Source organism: Phyllobates terribilis, unplaced genomic scaffold (genome assembly GCF_046119375.1).
Source record: "Phyllobates terribilis strain yellow unplaced genomic scaffold, ASM4611937v1 Scaffold_12__6_contigs__length_324123572, whole genome shotgun sequence".
Lineage (NCBI taxonomy): Eukaryota > Metazoa > Chordata > Amphibia > Anura > Dendrobatidae > Phyllobates > Phyllobates terribilis.
This window is the reverse complement of record NW_027362772.1, coordinates 66,915,868-66,939,513: the sequence shown is the minus strand read 5'-3', so window position 1 is coordinate 66,939,513 and position 23,646 is coordinate 66,915,868. Positions and strand designations below refer to the sequence as shown.

The 23,646-nt window shown below is 42.8% G+C and overlaps 1 protein-coding gene across 1 annotated transcript in view; it reads left to right on the top strand.

Annotated features, from left to right (window-relative positions):
• The window catches only part of LOC141172083 (cell adhesion molecule CEACAM8-like), a 107,804-nt gene extending 87,424 nt beyond the window's left edge, over positions 1-20,380 (top strand). Inside the window, exons 7-9 of the mRNA XM_073655920.1 lie at positions 10,194-10,222; positions 12,945-13,004; positions 16,188-20,380. Coding sequence (XP_073512021.1) covers positions 10,194-10,222; positions 12,945-13,004; positions 16,188-16,274 — 176 coding nt within the window. The 3' untranslated portion in view covers positions 16,275-20,380. The remainder of the gene's footprint in view (positions 1-10,193; positions 10,223-12,944; positions 13,005-16,187) is intronic.
• Positions 20,381-23,646: the final 3,266 nt, after the last annotated feature.

Sequence of the window (23,646 nt, the reverse complement as noted above, 5' to 3'; positions counted from 1 at the left end):
CTGCTTCAGAAGAGAACGCCATGTGGTGAGAGAGCGGAGGGAAGGTGAGTAGAATCATTTTATTTTTTTCTATGCATTAAAGTACAGCGGCAGAACATGGAACATATACCAGGATGGCGGGATAAATATACCAGTAAAGTGCCCAGGATAAGGGACCTATATACCAGGATGGGGAACATATATACCTGGATGGGGGGGGATATACCTGGAAAGGGCCTAGGATAAGGGACATATACAATGGGTACAGAAAGTGGGTGCTTTTCCTTAGCCCATTGTAACCTTGTTTTTTCTGTTTAGGTGTTAATGATGGCTTATGTTTAGCTTTTCTGTATGTAAATCCCATTTCCTTTAGGCGGTTTCTTACAGTTCGGTCACAGACATTGACTCCAGTTTCCTCCCATTTGTTCCTCATTTGTTTTGTTGCGCATTTCCTGTTTTGGAGACATATTGCTTTAAGTTTCCGGTCTTGATGCTTTGATGTCTTCCTTGGTCTACCAGTATGTTTGGTTTAACAACCTTCCCATGTTGTTTGTATTTGGTCTAGATTTTAGACACAGCTGACTGTGAACAACCAACATCTTTTGCAACATTGTGTGATGATTTACCTTCTTTTAAGAGTTTGATAATCCTCTCCTTTGTTTCAATTGACATCTCTCATGTTGGAGCCATGATTCATGTCAGTTCACTTGGTGCAACAGCTCTCCAAGGTGTGATCACTCCTTTTTAGATGCAGATTAACGAGCAGATCTATTTTGATTCAGGTGTTAGTTTTGGAAATGAAAATTTACAGGGTGATTCCATAATTTTTTCCCTCTGTTTGGTCTGAAAAAAATTACCTTTACTGAGTATCACATTTTTTTTATCTTGATTTATTTGTGTTTCTTAAAACCCTAAAGTTGTCATTTGAAATGACTTTAGTTTTGTGCCATGTCTGTGATCTGCTTTTTTTCAACAACATGAAACAACTGAATGAACATCCTCCAAGCCCGTTGATTCCATAATTTTTGCCAGGGGTTGTAAATCAGGTGTGTGATGAGGCCAGGATGAGGGACATATATACCAGCAAGGAGGGATATTACTACATAATGGGGGAGGGGGGACAACTTGTATGTCCTTTTGAGATTCTACAAGGGCCCATACATCTGACCAACATGTGAGGGGTGGGGGCCCAGGTCCCAATTTTGCACCGGGGCCCATCGGACTCTCGTTACACCGCTGCATTTGATGAATGCTATCTGTATCTTATTTCCTTCTTTATCGGCCATGTAAATATGTAACACCGCTGCACATTATAGCTGGTGCCTGCTGAGAAGCCGTCACCTTCTTTATCTGTAAAGATAACGCTTCTCTAGTAACGTAATCTTTCAGTATGAAAAGATTTCAGGATGCGGCGCTTTGCTTAGATACTCGGACATGTTTACTAGACCGGCATATTCGATTAGGAAAGATACGTCTTTTTGCATCTATGGAAATGGGGTTTAATGAATTCACAAAGCAGATGACGGCTGGGTGAAAGCTTGAAAGGGGTTATGCAATGTTAAGAAAATGGACCTACTTATGTTGCAAAGAAGAGAAAAAAAAAAAAGCGCCAATATTGTTTTTTCCATGTGGAAAAAGAAGGAATATGTTAAGTTTTAGGAGATTTGTGCTTTAAAAATGCTCCAAATTTGATCATCAATCAAAGCAAAAAAAACATGCTGAAAGACTGGCTCAAAACTTTGTTTTTTGGATGCAATCTTTTATGTGGATTTTTTTTTTTTTTTAGCAAAAGCTCTCCAAATCCTCCTCACAAACTTGGAATTTTGAGTTGGATTTGGAAAGTTTTTGCTACAAAAACTCCATAAAAACTCAATGTGAACACATCCTTTGGCTGTGTGTACACAATGTCTGAAAAACATGTTCAAAAGAATAAACACGTGCTTTTTCCATGTGAAAACATTCATTGTTCTTATGTTTTAGGCTTTTGAACGCCTTTTAAGCAAAAAAAAAATGTCAAGTGGTTAAAAGAAGTGACCGCTTCATTCTTCTGGCGATTTCTTCTTTTGTACATTTACAATACAAGTCAATGGGAAAGCTCAAAAGATGCCCGGATGTCTTTTTTGAAGTGTTTTACCACTGTAAAATGCTAGTGGTTTCTTCATTATTCAATGGAGTGAAAAAAAAATGACCGAAAAATGTCATTAAAAAAAGTCACAAAAAAAGCACTGGAAAACCCTCCAAAAAAAACATAACGGAAGCCAAAACCATCAGAAAAAAAGCACTCGGGAAACGATTGAAAAAAGGACTCCAAAGACTCTTCAGGAAGAAAAACTTTTGAGTTTCCTGAAGTGTCTTCTGCTTGAAAAACACAGTGGTTTCGCATGAGTTTAAAAGACGTTGTGTGCACATGACCCCAAAATGTTTTTTTTTTTTTTTCGTTTTGCGTTCACCACTACCTAGTGGTGCACACACTAACACTATATGTGAATATTGATATTCGATGTTGGAAGATTTTACAATATCTGTTTTTTATTTGGTTGTTTGTTTCTTACACTGCTGTGGTAAAATGAAAGCTGAGTGCTGATTGGATAAAACAAAAAAAGCTGAGCTCTGATTGGACGCTCTGGTAAAGTGAAAGCTGATTTGACTGGATAGAATAAAAGCTGTGCTCTGATTGGTCGCTCTAGTAAAATGAAGCTGATTTCTGATTGGCTAAAATTAAAAACTGAGCTCTGATTGGTCACTCTGGTAAAATAAAAGCTGAGCTCTGCTCCCTCTGGGAAAATAAAGTTGGGCACTGATTGGTTGCTATGGGCAACAAAGACAGATTTACTATAAGGCGGTTCTCATACATGAGGCCCAATTAGGGTTATCCTACACAAGGGACACGGGGGCTGCTTCCTGTGGCCCTCCCTGTATACAGTAAAATATTATTTGCCTTTTAGACTTAAAATAAAAAAAAATAAGGAACCCTTCTATGTGATTTCAGAAACTTTTTTTTATATTTCTTTACACAATTGCATTCCACTTCCTTAAATTTTCTTCCCAAGAACAATGAGAAATTTTCTAAATTGAGCTATAATTCTGTTAGAAATTGCCCAAAATAATCCGAGCTGATGGCCTGTAGTATTTGTGTATTTTAGACACCATTAAAAGCATCGATCCTAGTAAATTTGAGTAGGATAGAGCTAAAGATAGGGAGTATAGGAGGCCTCTGTATATATTACGATAAAGTTGTCAGAATCCGCCAATATGAGAGGGATGGATCAACCATCTACTATGTAGGGGGTCTCCTGACTGTTCCTCAGTCGTTGATGTCGGGGAGAGAAGAATCTGGTCTGTTAGATTTCAGTGGGCCATACTTTAGTTCTCTTGGATGTAAGCCACCAGCATCTCTCAGAGAACACAGGAGCGTTTGGCCGAGGGGAGCGTTCCCATGTATGGGGTAGTCTGAAGATAAAACGGTCTGATCGTTCAGCCAACAGCTATCTAATGGGCTTTAAAAGGGTTCTCCAAGAATGGATTAAAATTGTCCCCCATCACATAATTCAAATTGCAGCCCATAATAGTCATGTGTCAGGTTGCAGTTTGAAGAAACGCCGCTCCTGAAACCTGTGTCTCAACTGACAGAAAACGGGTATCGTAAGCACACAATCCTCCAGGGACCGAGGAGAAGGTCTGTAACATGAGAAGAAATAAAACCTGTCCTCCCCTGCCTCAGTCCTCCATACTCAGACAGCTGAGGAGAAGATTTATTTCTTCTCATATCATAGCCCTTTTGTGGCAGTGCCGATATGTGTTCTTACAATATAGCTCCTCTGTCTGTTAAGACACAGGTCTCGGGAGCTGTGTTTCTTCAAACTGCGGCTAACATGTGACTAGGATGGGCGCCATTTGAATTACATGACGGGGGCCATTTTATTACATTCTTGGAGATCCCCTTTATGAAGAGTCCTAAATTGCTCCATAATTTATTTAAGGCCTTCACCATTTTTTGGCTTGGATAGGAATAAATGTACGACCGCAATGTATATGGTATTAGGCCTCATTCAGACTCTTATTTTTTTTTCTTTGTGTATGAGAGAACAGACCGTATTTCATCCGTGTGTGGTATCCTTTTTCCAATCCATTTTTGCTCATTTTTAGGGCAGGTGCAGACTAGCATATTTTGGTCCTAAAACATCGGATTGCACTTGGATCAATGTTAGTCTATGGGGCTGGGCACATGTCTGATCTTTTTTCTTAGGCCACGGCCCCACTATCAATATTTGGTCAGTATTTTTTCTCAGGAGTGGGAGCCTAAACCAGGAGTAGGTGATAAATGCAGAATTGGTGACTTGTTTCTATTATACCTTTTCTCTGATTGTTCCTCACCTAGTTTTGGCTCCCACTCCTGAGAAAAAATACTGACCAAATACTGATAGTGGGGCCATGGCCTAAGACAGATACTGTCCGAGGAAAAAATCGCAGCATGCCCGAGTTTGATATGACATTCAGATTGCATTTGGCCATGCAAAGAAATATTGCACTGCACTCGGTTGACATCTGAGTGCAGTCCGATTTCCATCCACTCACAGAATGGAGAAGACAAAGAATTTTTTTTTCTCTTCTCCTCATCCGAGCGAATCGGATCACACTATATTGGCACTCTGATCAGAGTTTGATCAGAGTGTCATTTGCATAATCGAACCGATTCTCTCTGATGTTGAGGGCAGGTGCAGATGGCTGTAGGGTCTCTCATCCATGTTTTATCAGTTTTTCTCATATTCAAAAAAAAAAAAAGCTACCCGTTAAAAAGAAAAAATAGACAGCACTGGGATGATAACATGGATGGCAACAGTGTACGGTACCATTTATCTAAATAGGCGAGTTAGATCTGCAAATCGGATCTAATTCGGACACGTCTCCTCTTGATATTGCAGACACTCGATCCCCAATAAAACCAAATATATAAACGGCTCCATAGACTATGACGGGTACGTATTCTATGTATAAAAAACATGGATATAAAAAAAATGTATGTTAAACCCAGATGTCTGAATGAGGCCTAAGATTTGGTTTACATCAATGTATGTTTTCTCTGACCAGTCACATCTGGACTTGGTTGGGTTTGTTTACAGCTCCAAGTCCATGTGCAAGGGCGGTGTGGAAAATTGTTCATGTACCACAGCATTTCTTTGACTTCATTGGTCACGTACGGCTCAGTGACTGAAAATAGGCATGTGTGAACTAGGCCTAAAGGAAAAAAAAGTTGTGGCCTATTTGACATGCCACGTTTGCCATTTTGATGATTATTGATATTGGAGTGAAGAGTTAAAGTGACCCAGACCCCTCAACATATTACATACTCAGCTGCCATATTCCGTACGCAGTGTCAGACTGGGGAGACAAGGGCCCGCCAATAACTAACTCCAGGGCCCAACTTTTCAGCTACATGTAAATGTGACATTATCCTCAATCACAAATCTATGCCTTTGTCTGTACATGGTGATTCAAGTATACTTTGCCAAGTACTGCTCATACAAGAGGGTGGGGGCCCACCGGAGGATTCTCCTGTTCTCCAGTGGGCCAGTCCAAGCCTGTCCTTACGTAACTTGAAGCTACTGGGTCCCAATTCTAAATGTACCATTTATAATACTGGAGCTTTCTCATGTAGTAAAAAGGTCATTGGGACCCTCAGGCATGAAGACCCTGGTAGCAAATTCGACCTCAGATCTTTGCTATGAACCTGGTCAGAGATCCATAACACTCATGGATCAGCGTGTCTATTGAACTGCTTGCTTTCTTATTGTACGGTGCCCTAGTTACTCTGTTACGATGCCAAGCCGAGATAGTTGCCAGGGTGTGTGAGGAGTCATTATCTAATGTCTATTTAAGTACCGTAAAACCGGGAAGTTACAGCCAAGTCTACAAGTCTAGACTTTCTAGAACACAATAGTTCATACCTGAGTTATACAAGGCATGTATGAACTTGAGGCCATTCTAAGTGGCCAACATACCACAGAAACTTATATTCTATAGCAATCATTTTTTATTTCCTTTTGCCGTCTGTAAACCAAAAAATTTTTTTCAACACAGATATTCCTATTACAAACTAAGTTTAGTTATTACATATATTATTACAGGATTCCTCACGTCTTGGTTTCTTGAATGGAGACTTGGTTGTGCTTCACTCTTGACGTTAATGGAGCCCCACCATGCAGACTTCTTTTACGTAACTCTTAGGAATAGTCTATCATCGTGGTATGATCCTGATGTAAGCAGAAGGTGGTCAGCTACAGATATGTCCTTCATTATCTATGCTCTTTGCTTAATATATCCCCAAATACCTGGCATAAAATGGAGAGCTTTATAAAACAAAAAATTAAGAAACCTGATTACGTGATACTCTGTCAGGAGATGTTTATGCTATATTTATCTATAACTGTAAAGTGCAGAGGTGTTTTCTAGTATTTTACGATATTGTATTGAATTTGGTTTCATATTAAAAAAAAAAAAAATAATAAAAAAAAAAAAATAAAGAAAAAGTAAGGTTGGACACTTCTGGAAATGCATTTTGGGAAGCTCTTACCTTTTAAGAGCTTCAGCATGATAAAATAAAGACTCTGCATAATTAAGATTCCCTCAACTCCTTTGTGACATCCACTGTAAATGTACAGCAGATGTGTACACTTGCTGTATGTACCGGGCTCAGGAGATGAGCCTGCTTCATATAGTGTGGGTGCTGGCTGTGTTATACAGCTGGCACCTTTAGAATAATTGCTTTGAGATCTAGCTTTAACAAAACAATTTCATCTCTTTGATGCCACTGTAATTTGTGTCAGTGGCATAAAATGTAGGTGACGCACCCCTGGGCCTGTGTCGCGCAGCGTTGCGCACGCGTGAGCTTACCCGGAGCCGGATCTGTTGAGGGTTGTAGTCTCGTGGCGGTGACCCGGTCCGTGCCCAGGGAGTCAGACTAAGTGGCGCTGTATTAGCGGTAGATGTTGGACGACTACGCCACCCGTTGAATGCAGCGAAGGAGCTGCCGCTGCAGGGCAGACCGCTGAGGCCGGTGGTAGGATTGTGCAGCGTGATAGTATCACCCCCAACGGGAGGGGTATGGCCTCAGGGCAGCCGACGTGGATGATGGGGTAGCAGGAATCACTCAGAGACGATGCGGTGTAATTCAGGGTCTTTACTGGTGATAAAGATAGACCCTCCCGGAGTACTGGCTAGCGATCGGGGCCTGGTCAGTCCTTGAGCAGATGGGATCTCCCCTGGCCAGGCGGAGTTGTAGGCCTCCCAAACTGACTGTACTCTTCTGGCTACCTTGCTAGAGGCGGGTATAAGTAGCCCACGTCCCTGAGTGTACCGTGTGGTGCTCACCCGTATGGCCGGTGACTCGGGGCCTTCTAGTGGCGTCCGCTCCACGACGGCGGTGCTGGTCCCACGCGTGTGACCGTGCCTTCGGGTTTCTTGGCCAGAGGACCTGAAATCCCCTGCCGGGCGGTTTCTGCTGCTGGGTAAAGATTAGTCTCCACAGCCTCGGACTCCGGGTCCGGTGATAGCTTCTCAGTCAGGGCGAGCTCTGCAGCTGCCAGCCCCTGACTCCTTGTAACACTGCTCCCACAGAGCTCCTGTTGTTTCTTCCCATAGCTGCTTCTCTTCTCTGTCTCTACTTCTGGCATGGCCCAGGAGCTGGGCCCAGCCGGAGCCACAGCTCCCTGTCAGCCCTCCTGGCTGAACTCTCCCTCTGAACTCTCTAACCCTGCCTCAGCCCCAGGTTTATATAGGGGAAGTTCTTCCCCTCCCAGGACTGGGCAGGAGGTGTGGCATGCATAGGATTCCTGACCAAGAGACCTCCCACCTGCTCTCAGACATAACATTGCTGTTACTGTGGAAACCAGACCCCTGGGGTGCCACATAGGCACTGGGATGGGTGTTGCTTCAGAAACCCATCTTTCCCCCTCACATTGTGTGGGTTTTCATGGCAGCTGGGGTGCTACTAAAAGGGATATTTTCCCAAGTTTGGAAGTTATCTCCTATTCACTGGATAGGAGGTCCTTTCCTGGTCATTAGGGGTCTGTTGGGACCCCTACTGATACCGAGAACTGGGGCTCTGAAGACCTCCATGTGAATGGTGCAGTTGTCGATCATGCACACGTCCACTTCATTCATTTTTATGGGAGTGCAGAAGACACTCTGATCCAATTAGGAATGAATGGAGCAGAGTTATGCATGATCGTCCACTGCTCTATTCGCAGGGGGCTCTTCAGAAGCCCAGTTCTTGGGATCAGTGAATGTCCTAGCAGTCAGTCTCCTATTGATCAGAAAGCTTTCCCCTATTGAATGGATAGGGCATAACTTTCAAACTTGACAATATCCCTATAAGGTCTCATGTCTGTGACGCGCCCCCTGGGCCGTGGGGTACCCGGAGCCGGGCCTGTAGATGCTGGGGGTTGTAGTGACCGTGGCGGTGACCCGGTCCGTGACCCAGGTGGTCAATCTAAGGGTAGTTTATGTACGTCTGCTATGTATAGTCCGACTACGCCACCTGTGGAATGCGGTTATTGGGAACCGCCGCTGCGGAGCAGTCCGCTGAAGCTGGTGGTATGTGCAGCAAGGTGATGTAACTCCCCACAGGAAGAGTGGAGCTTCAGGGCAGCATGTATGGATGATGGTGGTGGTAGTGCAAGGTATCTGTAATGACAACACGGAGTCTTTGCAGTGCAGTCCCAGGGTCTTTACTGTTGGCAATTATATGGGCCCCAACGGGAGTACCGGCTAGTGATGAGGGCCTGATCAGTCTGGGAACAATTCTAGAGTCCTCCTGGCCAGGTGAAGTTGTAGGCCTGCCGTTCTGACTATACTCTTTGGCTATCCCGCTTATAGTCATGTTGTAGCCCATGTCCCTGAGTGTAACGTGCTGCGCTCACCCGTATGGCTGGCGACTCGGACCTTGTGTATTCCTTGCTCCTCTGTGGCGGTACGGGTCTTTTCGTGTGGCTGAGCCTCCGGGTTTCTGTTGGGCCAGGAGACCTGCAATCTCCTGCCCTGCGGTATTTGCTGCTGGGTACGTAATCCCCACAGCCCCGGTGTCCGGTCCTCTGTGGATACTATCCAGGACGAGCTAACTCCAGCTCCAGTCCCTGGCTCTTTACTCCTCTGTGTTCTACTTGACTCCACACACTGAACTCTAGACTCAGACTAACCCCGCCTCCAGATCCAGCTATATAGGACAGGATCCTCCTCTTCTCTGGTCTGGAGCAGGAGGTGTTGCATGTAATGTGTTCCTGACCAGGAAACTCCTCTTTTGCTCCCAGACATGGTATTACTACCACTGTGGCAACCAGACCCTCTGGGGTGCCACATCTGCCCTGTTACTACTCCTATGGAGCCCATCATGTGGCAACCAGTAATTATACAAGGTACTGCAGTACTTTAGTATTGCAGTGTATTGTATAGGCGATTGCAGATTCAAGACCCATAAAGAACCATTAAAAGAAAAATTTGATTAAAAAAAAATACATCAACGTTTAAATGCCCCCATTTTTCTGTGAAAATAGTTACATCTACAATGAACATATTAATGAGAAAATGAATGATGTCATTCAAAACTATAACTCGTCCTGCAAAACAACATGCCCTCGTATTTCTGTTTTAACAGAAAAATGAAAAAAATATGGCTCTCTGAGAAGGAAAACATTTAGAGGAAAAAATTAAAAATTGCTGAGGTTTTAACAAAGCTTAACCTCTTCTTGTCCATTAACCAGTCCCAGACTCTCTCCTAATTTTTTTTTTTCATGTGAACCAAAAATTCTTTCACATATGGAAAGCATTATCAATTTTCTATGGGTTCCTGAATTTTGGCTGTGATTGGCCAGTCCTGCTGGGGTCTTTCAGTCAATTCTGTAGTCAGGAATAAACATATATGATGTAGGGGAGCAGGAGACTCTACAAAGTTGATCTAGAAGAATGACCTGCAATACCTTACAGTCTATCGATTTTAGATGATTCTGGGGAAAATTGACCATTGTTTCTAAAAACCAGACCATGACTTTGACCATTATACCGAGACACTTGGGTTTTGTATAATATTTCAACATCGCAAATTGAATACAGTCTCTATTATTAATTCTGGAAACTTTCACTGTACCTGTTTACTAAATTGCTGAAAGAAGGTGTTAAAATTAATGGACATCTGATTATTTCTACACTTTATTTTCTAACAGGTCAGGCCGACATTCCAACACAGTCTCCGGTAAGTAGAGACAATATTGTTTTCTACCGACGAGCATGTATAGCAAAGTTGAACACCTCCACCCTGTGTGCCTCGCTGTCTACTTCCTCTTAATTATTAAAGGGGGTTTCCCTTAAAAGTCATCCGTGGGAAGGGATGTTGATAACCAAAACAAAGAAGGCATGGACTCAGTCAGCACAGGATGACTGTTCCAACCAAGTACATTGGCATGGCCAATAGTTTACTACTTGTCTTCCATCTATCTTCACCCTTCTCTGGCTCTTTGAAGCCAAAGCTGTCAATCAAAGAGGGGGGGTTGGAGATAAAGAGAAAACAAGCAGGTGGGAAGGTGCACGTTGGCCACCTTGATGCAACGAGTGCCTGACAAGTTTGACTGACACACTAATGTGGTTGAGGGCACCAATGAACTGATTTTCGGAGGAGAACCCAATCGGGCATGTCCAATTTCAGACTGCTGATTATCTTGTTCTCCTGGTCGAACAAGCATTCCTATGTATGGAAGATGGCTGTCAGCCGAACAATTGGCCAAAAAAGTGTTCAGTTTAGAGCCGTCTAATGTGTACGGTTGGCTTTACCACCACAATCTACCTGCTAACTGTCTACACCAGATCGTAAAAGTTGACGTCACGACCACCAGTTATCTGAATCATGAGCCAGAAGATTGGCTGTGGTGACAGATGATTGGTGATCAAGATGTCATCTCTTCCACTCTGCCAGGGACATCTGGAGAAGAGTGTAGATCCCAAGGTTAAGCATGCCTTCTTAGTTTCTTTATATGTTCACATTTTTTTGCTAGCGATCTTGTTCCTCTGGAAAGGGGGAAGTATTACACTTTTTTTTTCCACCCAGCAACAAAGGAAATTGGATGATCCAAGACAGGGCCTCCTCTCTCCATGGGATAGGTGACTTTAATTACGGTATTATAAATGGATCACTCAGTTGACTTAGTCTGTTTTGCAAATCATCTTTCTAGTTACATAATATGAAACTTCTGCAAATTCTTATTAGTTCCCTTTTTCACTTGGTTTCTGCATGGGTGGGGGAATATCTCAAGTTCACATTAATCTGAGAGTTGAAGTTGTTTGGCCACTATTTTTTGGGTACGGTGTGGCACTATTACGTAGGCGATGATATGTGGGCGATGTGTGATAGCTTGGGTACTAAGGTAGAATTATACACATTTGGGAAGATTAAGTTTTTCACTTTCATTATTCTAAAATCAATGAAGCATTTGTTCTGAAATGAATCTCTTCTTGAAGAGGTCCTTGACTCGAAGACTGCCCTCAACCGATGCCTCTAAGACTTCCCTCTACCGGTGCGGAGGAGCATCTACAAATTACTCCATCCTCGTGATCCCTCTTTTCATAGGAGTTCATGATATATATTTTTTTTTCAGTCCTGAATGTTGAAAACTTATTTTCAAAATACATAATATCCAGGAGGAGGACACGTTGACTACGTCAGGTCTAGTTCTGACCCATGTTTTCAGCTTTTACTAGAAAAATTACTTTCCTCTTGTCTAAAATAGGAATGACACTTTCAGGTCTTGATTTTTCTGCAGTCTCTGCTACCGGGGAATACAAAGCCAGTATCCGCATTCATTCAGCTCAGAACGTGGTTGCTAAGATTCATCACAATCAACTTGGCCATTAAAGGGAACCATTCACTCATAAAGAGCCCTTTATATCAGGGAATCCTACCAAAAAGTTTGTGCAAAGTGTATAATCTGGACTCTTAAAAAAAAATCCTTAATGGGCTGATCACAAGTTACTCCATTGCAGTGGGTTGTGTAAATCTGTAGGGGAAGTGTTGGCAGGAAGTGTTCAATTCCTCTGCAGTGCCCCCGTAGGCAAAATTGAGCATTGCACAGTTACTATTGTGTGGGCTTTCCTTATAAAATCCACAGAGGTGCTGGGTTATCCAGAAAGAGAGATGCTCTTTATATCTGCCTGATAGATGAGGATCCTTAACTGGTGACCCCTTTACTATACCGGAACTCCTAAATAGAATATTTGACAATGGGTATTCTAAACCAGATGTCCGCTCCGGTTAGGAATAGCTCATAAGAACCCTACATGTAGGGTATTAACGGGGTTGTGTCTTTTTTTTTTTTTCTGCAGGAGCACACTGCTCCCCTGCCTCCCAGGTTCCTACTTGCCAGGGGGCATTGCGTCTGGATAACTTTGGTCAGGCATAATTAATCATGAGGACCCTACATGTAGGGGGTATTCCACTATTAACGGGATTGTCTCATTTTTTTCTGCAGGAGTGCACTGCTCCCCTGCCTCCCAGCTTCCTATTCTCCAGGGGGCAATGTGGTCCTATATGATCAGCGGCATTATCATGTTACTTGATCAAACTGTGAATTTTTCGACTTCGTCGGAGGAGCACAATGGCACTGAAGCTGGCCAGGATTGGGAGCTAACAATGCACTCCAGCTTCAGAGCGGTGCTTGCAAGCTTTCTTGGAAAGAGCTTGTAAGCACAATGCATGTTCAGCCACTGCTGATAGACTGCAGCGGTGATAGGTAACTTAGGCTACTAATAGCAAATAATAAAATGAAAAATCCCGCCGTAAATTTTTGGTCAAATGCAGAACGTAAGATAAATATTCAATGGTCGTGTGTTTATATTACATGTAACAATGCATGAAGTTGATTAGATGAAAAATCTTTAATAAAAATATTCTAAAAAAATTCCTCTGTCCTTGTGTTCTATTTTAGGAGCAGCATGAGCTTCAGTACGCTGCAATTGAGTTCAAGAACAAGCCAAAAAAGGAAAAGGTACAGTAACAACATGCCTGTCCGTAGTTGCTTTAACCGAAATGCATCCGCTCCAGGAAATCTACATATTCTTGACACCACTTAAAGTAAAACTTTCCAACCAATCAGATGGGCATCTGAAAAAAATGAGAACTGGCATCTGATTGGTTGTTATGGGCAAATATTTCACTTTCATATGGATTACTTTTGATAAATCTCTTCCATGGTGGGACATTCATGAAGCAACATGCATCCATAAAGTTTTACAACGTTTTTGCCCCTTTTTAGCCGACCCTTTTCACTTTGTACTGGGTGGATCTTAGTGTGAGGGGGCTGGTACCATTGTGTATAATTTTTGAACAACCAGGTAGGGGAGTACCCCGACATGCCCAACCCTCCTTTAATACCGAGTCCTGTACCGGACGTGACAAAGGGATTCTCTTTGTGATGTTCTTTGATTCTTTGTGTCATGCTCCGCCCCTTTGACCCTTCATTAGGCATAACTAACTGTTTGTTTTTATTTTAAGCTTTTGTAGTCCACATTAGGTCATACTTGCCAACATTTAGATGTGCCCACCTGGAGGTCTTTCATTAGAATTTTTTTCCACATAGCTATGCTCCTCTCAGGCCTTCCTCAACTACACTTTCTCCATGCCCCATCCAATCCTCTTGCATTCCTCCTTCGTCTTTTGGTGGAGAATGCATTGTAAGGATTTAGAAGGCATCATCATGCCCCGAGATATTTGTAAACTTTTTCAGGAGTTTGTGAGATCTTCCCCTTTTTTAAAAAGCCTCTTTGACATTTTGGAAAGCTTCCATGTCTACATTAGGGTGCGTACACTCTACGTCCTTTTGATGCCTCTTACACTCCTCCTTCGTCTTTTGGTGGAGCATACATTGGGAGGATTTAGAAGGCATCCTCATGACCCTGAGATGTTAGTCAACATTTTCAGGCGTCTAGGAGGTCTTTTCCCTTTTTTCAAAACCCTCTTAGGCATTTTGGGAATGTTTCATGTCTACATTAGGGTGTGTACACTCAACGTCTTTTTTGATGCCCAATTCAAGCCTCTTGCATTCCTCCTTCGTCTTTTGGTGGAGCATGCATTGGGAGGATTTAGAAGGCGTCAACATGGCCGGAAATATGTCAACTTTTTCAGGAGTTTGTTAGATTTTCCCCTTTTTTCAAAAGCCTCTTGAACATGTTGGGAAAGTTTCCATGTCTTCATTAGGGTATGTGCACTCAACATCTTTTTTGATGCCCCTTCCAAGCTTGTTACATTCCTCCTTCGTCTTTTGGTGGAGCATGCATTGGGAGGATTTAGAAGACATCAACATGCCCCCGAGATATTTGTCAACTTTTTCAGGAGTTTTTTAGATCTTCCCTTTTTTCAAAAGGGGAAGATCTCACATTTTGGGAAAGTTTCCATGTCTACATTAGGGTGTGTACACTCCATGTCTTTTTGATGCCCTATCCAAGCCTCCTTAAATTCCTCCTTCATCTTTTGGTGGAGCATCTATTGGGAGGATTTTGAAGGCATCAACATGCCCCCGAGATATCTGTCAACTTTTTCAGGGTTTTGTTTTGAATCCACCTGAAAAACATGCTACGAAGTATTAACATGGTGCACAGCAATGTAAAAACCACATTGCTGTGCACATGTTCCATATTTTCTCAGGCTTCGAAAGCCAGGAAGCCGTTAAAAGTAGTAGCATGTTCAATTTTTTTTGGCGGCTTCCACCTGGAATCCGTTCGCCATTTAAAGCTTAAATATCAAAGACAGGATGTTCCACCACAAAAAGACTAAGGAAAAAACTACCCAACGAAGATGCTTCAAGAGAAACCACGCCGGTTCCAAAGAGTCTTCATCTTGGGAAACTCGACAAGTACGGCAATGTCTAAAACACATTGTGTGCACATAGCCTTACGTATATGTTGGATTCAAGGTGTCGACTTATTTTTCCGTATAGGCAAAGAGTGATATTTGTCTCCCTTTGGCTCTCGTGTCCTAACACGTGACTGGAACATCCTGCCATTTGAACTACGTGGGGCCATTTTATTACATCCTTGGAGAACCTCCTTTCGTGACATATCTGTGGATTTTTCTGCAAATTCTTGCAAAAAATGTTCTGCGGTAAAGTTTGAAGGGATTGTGCAAATCACCACACATGTCCTCATTATATTGCAGCTTAGTCTCATTCACTACAAGGTAGCTGGACTGCAGTACCAGTCTGAACCCATAAATAGTAGTGGCGCTGTTTTGGGAAGAAAGCTATACAATCAATTTAAAGCCTACACGGCATCAGATTTCACAATGCAATACAAACCGCATCCATCATTATACAGACCTCTTACACTTGATGAGGCTGGTGTACTTACTTTGAAAATCCAGGTTAAAAAGCTTGCATAATCCTCTAATCGAACTGAGCATAATGAGTTTCTGGAGGAGGACTCATTAAAATTCTTTTTTTAATATTAGCTACTGAATCTCTCCAAAAAAAGCTTATACAGTAATTCAGAAATGGATTTTCAAAGTAAGTACAACAGCCTCGAGTCTAATTAATAATGAAAGCAGTCTGCATTGTGAAAAATAGTGACCGAAGAAAGCGGCCATGATTAAATCAATTTTATAGCAGATCTGACACCAAATTTCAGTGTAAACTGCCTCAATAGAGCTCTTATACCTGATGAGACTGGTTGCTTACGTTGAAAATCAACTTTTAAAATGCCGGTATAATTCTCCAATTAAATGGAGCATTTTATAAGCACAGCTTGAGCAGGACTTGATGCACATTTAAATATTAGTTCGTCAAACTTTCCAAAAAGGCTTATACAGTCATTCAGAAATTGATTTTCAAAGAAAGCACAGCAGTTCCATCAGGTCTGTTGTATGATAAATGCACTTCGTATTATGCAAGAAAGTGACAGAAGAAACTGGCTTTGACAATAATTTGAAGAAGTATAAACCGCCTCCATCATGATATAGATCTCTTAAACCTGATGATGTACTTACTTTGAAAATCTATGTCAGAATGTCTTAGAATTCATTAATCAAAATGATCATTTTACAAGACCAGCTAATGATGTGAAAATTTACAAAAACGAGTATTCGGTTATGGATTTTCACCGTAAGTACACCAGCCTCATAAAGTCTTGTGTGAAAGTTGGTGATGATGATATATATATATATTTTTTTTCCTCTTCAGACACCTGAAGTAATATATGAAAACCGGAGTCCAGAGGCGCCGCCGCCTTCGGACAACGTGGTGTATTCCGAACTGAAATTACGTTGAAAGTCTTCTTCCTTTCTGAAATGTCTCATTTCTCCAACATTCCTACAACCGTGCACCAGGATTTGCTGTACAATCCATCTTCTTGACACTCTGTCGGATGTGTAAATTCAACACTCGCTCAGGATGTGAGTTACTCCGTCCTGGCAGGACATGAGCTCAGCACCGGAGCTGAACCGTCCATCCAACCTCAGGCTCTGACACAATGTGAACCTTTCCCAGTGTAGCTTTAGTCCGTGCTTCCTGCCTGTCTCATGCCGCCCTCTGGTGTCCAGGTGAAGAATGGCAGCTAAATGTTCCTTGCAAAAAAAAAAAGTTTTAAAGGGATTTCCGTTTCTAAGATGGGATATGTTTTCGTGCGAGATATTCTCCCCTACATCTGTTATTTCTCAAGTGGTGTTTATTTTTTGCAAGACAGTTGCATGCAATGAAGTAATTTTTTTTTTGTAGAGGAACTTGAGTTGACCCTTAACATTACAGACCCTTATCTGTGATTTTTTTTTTTTTTACCATAAAATGTCTGCACTGTACTCTTCCACGGAAAATACAAAAAATATAATATATACTGAGTATTAAAGATAGTCTAGAAAGACTCATCAGCCATACCCTGTTAGCATAGTCACCAACTGTCCTGGACTAGCTGGCATTCCTGGGCCAAAAGCGGGTAGGGGTCTATGTAAGCCCCGCCCAATAGTGGACGTCCCAGGATGAATCGATAGGTGCTTTATCGGAAGGGGCGGAAGCTAAACATTCTCCCCAAATTTTGGCAACTGTGTTAGCCACACAAGTGGAAGAGGGCCCCTGAGCCAGAACAATATATGGGCCAGTAGCTCCTCATTATGCACAATTCTACTTGCTTTAGAGATGGAGGTGGCCCTTTACCTCTTGGACCCCTGTGCAGCCACATAGGTTGCATTCAGGCTCGGACTGGCCCACGGGAGAATAGGGGAATCCTCTGGTAGGCCGCCCCTGTGAAGGGCTTCTAATGAGTAATGCTATTATACTTGATATACAATTTACAGAAAAAGGTATCTAATCATTAATTAAACAAGCTAGCCAAATTTAATATTACATAGAAGCAAAAGTAACTTTGTGTAGTAGGGTCAGGTTACTTTTCCATGTAGCTGAACACTGGGCCTCAAGAAACGGCCGTTGCCAACCCAGTCCGACACTGGTTGTACCCATGAAATTGTCCGCCTCGTGTTAGTCATGCCATTGCCCTAAAAAGGGTGCATCACCCTGGTGCCTAAGGTGCTCCAAGGCCCCTCTGCCACACACGACACCAGTATTATAAATAGCACATGGTAGATAGGGGACCTGGTTACAAATTTTGCTTTGGGGCTCAGGAGCTTAAATTTACACCTCTTTTTATTAACTAACTATAATGGTTTGGATGACTAAACCATCCCAAATTAGGTGGAATTGTCCTGTCTTTTTTTTTTTAAACAATTTTGGGGCTATCCCAGGTCAAAAAGGAGATGATTTATGTTAGCCACACCAAAAAGTGGGTGGTCCCATTCTATTTGGGCAGATGGGGGCATTCCTCTGTGGACTTATTTTGCCATCAGATATTTGGGTAACATTTTTTAAATTATCTGGTGAATTTGGAAGCGTATGCCCAAAAATTTCCCAAACCCTCCTCTACCACCCAATTACTCTCATTCCTTTGCTTTTCTTTAACTTATTTTTTTTCTAATCTTTTTTTTGTTTTCTAATTTTTGTTTTTTTAATTTTGTGTACATGATTTACGAGAGCAGTCATTATGCCGGAGCTTCTGTTAACAACATCTACATGGACCATAGACAACAATAGACAGGATCTGACTCATTGACTTCTATGGGAGAGTGTTGTGGGCATGCTCTGTGACCTGTGCAGGGAGGGAGGGGAGGGAAGTGAGCTGTGACATTGCCTATTGTCAATGGTGGACCCTGTGTTATCTTTATATAGGTGTTACCTTGTATTGTGATCCTGCCTGTGATGGTAATGAAACTGCTGAGAAGTGATCTCTACGGAACAGGAAGTGTCAGCCTACTATTAAGCTCAATGGTCAGAGGGAGAAGTGCAAGATTTTAGGATTTTTTTTTTGTTATAAAATAGTAATACATGAGATCTTTAAAAAAAATAAATAAATACATTACCAAAATTTCTTAAAAGATGTTTAACATAAAAACTTGAAATGGTAGATCATTTTCAAAGGACGCATTTCCTTAGAGAAGAGGTTTTAAAAAAAAATGTTGTCTTAAGATCTTGAGTCAATTGCCAAATCACAATGTGGGTTTCGATGTGGACTTCTTGTCACCAAGAGGTGAACACCATAGGGCAGAGGTGGGCACAGCCCAGCACTCAGAACATTAAAAGGGGCCACGGTAGAGATGAGCAAAAAGATTAACAGAGCAGTGCTAACTTTCTCGGCCGCCTCTATTGCACTACCCTGGACCGACATTCACTTTGGTACTCCATGTTCGCCGGACCCGATCAGTATAAACTTCTTTGGCCTTAAATCTGTTCACATTATCTTGGACACCTCTTGTGATTAATAAGCTTCGCGGGATATTCTGAAGTGCATTGCATTGTAATGTCATGATGTTGAGAGGATTTGTAACTGCAATACGTGCCCAAGGTCCCGGTATTCGAGTGACAGTCAAAGAAGTTCACACCGCTCTGGTCGGCTGCTAAGGAGTACCTAAGTTGACTCCAGACCAGGCTAGTATGATAGAGGCTCCATGAATAACCAAAGTGAGTTCTGGACAAGGCTAGTATGAAAGAGGGTCCATTAAGTCGCGAAGTGAACTCAGGACCAGGCTAGTACGATAGAGATGCTATGGAGTACCCAAGTGGACTTTTCACCAGGCTAGTATGATAGAGGCTCCATGGAGTAGTGAAGTGCACTCTGGACCGGACTAGTACGACAGAGGCTCTATGGATGACCAAAGTGGGTTCTAGACAAGGCTAGTATGAAAGAGGCTCCATTGAGTAGCGAAATGAACTCAAGACCAGGCTAGTACGATACAGCCTCATTTGAGTACAGATGTGGGCTCCAGACCAGGGTAGTATGATAGAAACACCATGGAGTACAAAGTGGACTCCAGACAAGACTAGTACGATATAGACGCCAGGGAGTACTGAAGTGGACTCCAGACCAGGTTTGTACTATAGAGGCTCCATGGAGTAGTGATGTGGCCTCTGGACCAGACTAGTATGATAGAGGCTCATGGAGTAGCGAAGTTTTCTCCAGACCAGGCTAGTACAATAGAGGTTCTATGGATGACCAAAGTGGGTTGCGGACAAGGCTAGTATAATAGAGGCTCCATGGAGTACAGAAGTGGGCTCCGGACCCAGGTAGTGCAATAGAGACGCCATGGAGTTCTGAAGTGTACTCCAGACCAGGCTAGTACTATAGTGGCTCCATAGAGTAATGCAGTGGACTCAAGACCTGGCTAGTATGATAGAGGCTTCATGGAGTACCAAAATGGACTCTGTACCAGACTAGTATGAGCGTCTCCATGGAGTACAGAAGTAGACTTCAGGCTAGTACTATAGAGGTTCCATGGAGTAGCAAAGTGGTCTCCGGACCAGGCTAGTATAATAAAGGCGCCATGAAGTACTGAAGTGGTCTCTGAACCAGGGCAGTGAGAATCTTTTTTGCTTATCTCTAATCCACAGGATTGGATCGCCATGATTTTTTAATATAAAGAGCTATGAAATTGTTTGACATCATAGAATTTACATATTTATATAAATATGCACGATAACGGGGTTCATTTCCCTGATTGTCCTGTGCCAAGGTGATTTTCAGTCTGCCCCTGTTTTGCAGCTGATACGGGGTCTCTGGCCGTAGGGGCTCAGGTGGTGAGATCCCACTGTCCATTGCCACAATGGAAGAAAACTAGGGAGCAAGTTTGAGGGTAACGGAGGCCTCTCTAACCCCCTTTATTGCTGTCCTTTGTAGTTGGTTGTATATGTACTGTAAGTATTGGGATAATTGTAAGCTCCATTGGAGCAGGTACAGCCATGAGTGAATGCACCACTCGTCACACATCTATGGTATATGTGAGCACTAAACTGTAAATATACATGAATATAATTAAAATGACGTCTGTCTCTCTTAAGTGTGAATTGGTTATTGCTATTATACCGTTGTTTTCACATTTCATGAAAAAACCTAGGGATATATTCGCACAAAACTTGAGTTGAGCAACAAGATTCGACCGACCGTGGTCAAGGGGACACATTGGTAGTCCATGGCGGCTGGACCAGAACTCTCAAACTTCCTACAACCGAGCACCTCTTCTGATTAGTGGCTCATGACATCATTATGTTGTAGCATGATGTCGCACCAGACCTATTCACCGGGGATGCCAGGAGGTTCGGAAGGCTCCAATCTGGCTGTGATGGACTACCGGCCACAGCAGCTGGACCATGAGTGTCTTGCAAATAATCATTGGATAACAGAATGCTTTTGATTTACTTTGTGTTTCAATTCCCCACCATTTTCATGACCACTACTTGCCTTGTTCAGAAACGCATCATATCCAGCTGACGCCCCCCTATGTTCATAAATTGCAGAAATGTGCCAGTTCCATCAGAACAAGAGACGTTGGCTCGTGAGTTTGTACCGGGTCCAAAGGGCGTCACTGTCTTGGTCCATTGCCTCCTCTCTTCTTGCGATGCCGTCCTCCTTCTTGCTTCGTGTGGATGACGTGTCCTACATCATCCACACAGTGTATTGGGGATTGAGCTCCTGTGCAGGTGTACTTTTCTCTGTCCTGTCAAGGGCAGAGCAAGGTATTACAGTGTGCGTGCGCGGGAAAAGGCCAAAGAGCCCCGACGCATGTGCACTGTAGTTCTTTATTCTGCCCTAGACAGGGCAGAGAAGTGTATCTGTACAGGAGCGCGATGCCGGGGAATACCGTGTGGATGGTGTAGGACACACAACCACCCGACAGAGGACGGCATCACAAAAAGGGAGGAGTCACCGGAACAAGACAGCGACACCCTTGGACTGGACCGCCTTGTAGGGGAGTATATTAAAAGCTCTTTTTCTTGTCTTGCAGACTGGTTTGAGGGCATATATATGGCATATTAGAATGTTGTATATCAGGATTAAAAGGTACTGGCCTTACCTCATATGGGACAAACCTGGTGACAGGTTCCCTTTAAATATCGCTGTCAATCTCCCTATGAAAGCCCTCCCCCATCACCACCACCTTGGTGCTCCTTCATGGAAAACAATTATTTTCACTATATACAGCAAGTATTGGAGTATATATTGCAAGCAATTGCGATTTCAGGTACCCTAGGAAATAAATAAATGAGAAAAATATTTGTTAAATAATTTAAAAACCTAAAAGTGAAAATCTCCATATTTTCTCAGTAAAAAAAAGCCTGATCTTTAAAAATCTTAAATCATTTACCCCTTATGGTTACTGCCATAAAGTAAAAAAAATATATAAAATAATAGCGTTTTTTTTATCACCTTCCATCCTACCCCCAAAATGGAATCAAAAATTATCAAAAAGATGTACTGTATGATCTCCAAAATGGTGCAAAAAAAAAAAGATGTCCGCTCTATCATGGATTTTCTTAACAGGGAAAATATAAAAAAATATATATACAGGGTGGTCCAAAAATAGGTGGACAGAAAGTGTAATAAGGTTATGAAGGGGGAGATTTATTAAACATGGTGTAAAGTGAAACTGGCTCAGTTGCCCTTAGCAACCAATCAGAATCCACTTTTCATTCCTCACAGATTCTTTGGAAAATGAAAGGTGGATTCTGATTGGTTGCTAAGGGCAACTGAGCCAGTTTCACAGATCTAGTTTTCACAGATAGATCTCCCCCAAATCTGTTTTCTTTTCAGATAATTCAGATAACACATAATGGAAAATAATTTAAATACAGATCAAAGAAAATGGATTTTAACAGAGTATTGGAAATCTCAAAATGATGAAACCGTTAGAGTAAATTGGGTTGAAACATTTGGTACTCAAGCCCCAAAGAGACAAACAATTTACCGTATTCGTGACAAATTCAATGCCACTGGCTCAATCCTTAATGCTCCAAAAACTGGTCGACCCAAAACCGCCTGTACAGAAGATAATAAACAACTTGTGTCCAAAAAAGTCCACCAGAAGAGCCTCTTTGGAATTGGGAATTTCACGAGCTTCTATCATGCGAATCCTGAAATCTATTGGGTGGAAAGCTTATCGTCCACGTCTAATTCATGGTTTATTAGAGGATGATCCAGACAGGCGGCTGCAATTTAGTGTTTGATAAATCTCCCCCTTCATAACCTTATTACACTTTCTGTCCACCTACTTTTGGACCACCCTGTATATATAAATTGGAATTTGCCATAATCGTACTGACCTGGAGAATTCTGATGCAAGGTCATTTTTAGTACACAATGAATGCAGTAAGAAATTAATCTAGCAACAATGGTGGAATTGTGCTTTATTCAGCATTTAGGCCCATGTACTATTTTATTGTACCCATTTTTTTGTTTTATGGTGAAAATGATGGCGTCATTCAAATTTACGACTCGTCCCACAAAAGGACAATTAAGGTAAAAACATGACATGCCATCAGGTTGGATCTGAAGATTCCTCGCTCATGGACACCTTTGATGCAAAGCTGTAGAGAATCTAATATATATAATCGTCTTATCCCGTCTGTCTGTCTGTACAGGAAATCCCGCGTCGCTGATTGGTCCGGCCGCGGCCAATCAGCGACGCGGGATTTCAGAAAAAGACGGCGGCCGTTAGCGGCTCATTTGCCGCACGGAGGTCAGCGGCGATGCAGCCGGGAGATGAGCGGCGCTAGCTGCTCATCTCCCGGCTGCTCGCAGCAGAAGTACCCCGACCTGCGGCGCCGCTGACCTCCATGCGGCTACCGTCGGGAGATCAGCGGCTAAGGCCGCTGATCTCCCGACGGCAAGTGTGAAGGGAGGACCAGGGAGCGGCGCCGCCGGTCGGCATGCTTCGGCTGCGAGCAGCCTGCAATCTCCCGGCTCCTCGCAGCGGAAGTACCAGCACAGGCAGCGCCGCTGCCCTGTCCTCACTAATACGATTCGCTCATTGGTCGCGGTCGCCGTCCGAGACCAATCAGCAATATTGGCGCCAAATTTAAACACGCTCTCCGGTCTTCACTAACACGGTTCGCTGATTGGTTCGCTGATTGAATCAGCAATATAAAATTTAAACACCGCTTTGCTGATTGGTCGCTGGCCGCGACCAATCAGCAATATTGGCGCCAAATTTAAACACCGCTTTGCTAATTGCGCCCGGTCGGCCGCATACATATTCTAGAATACCCGATGCGTTAGAATCGGGCCAACATCTAGTCCTCAATAATTAACTGATCACAAGGATCCGAC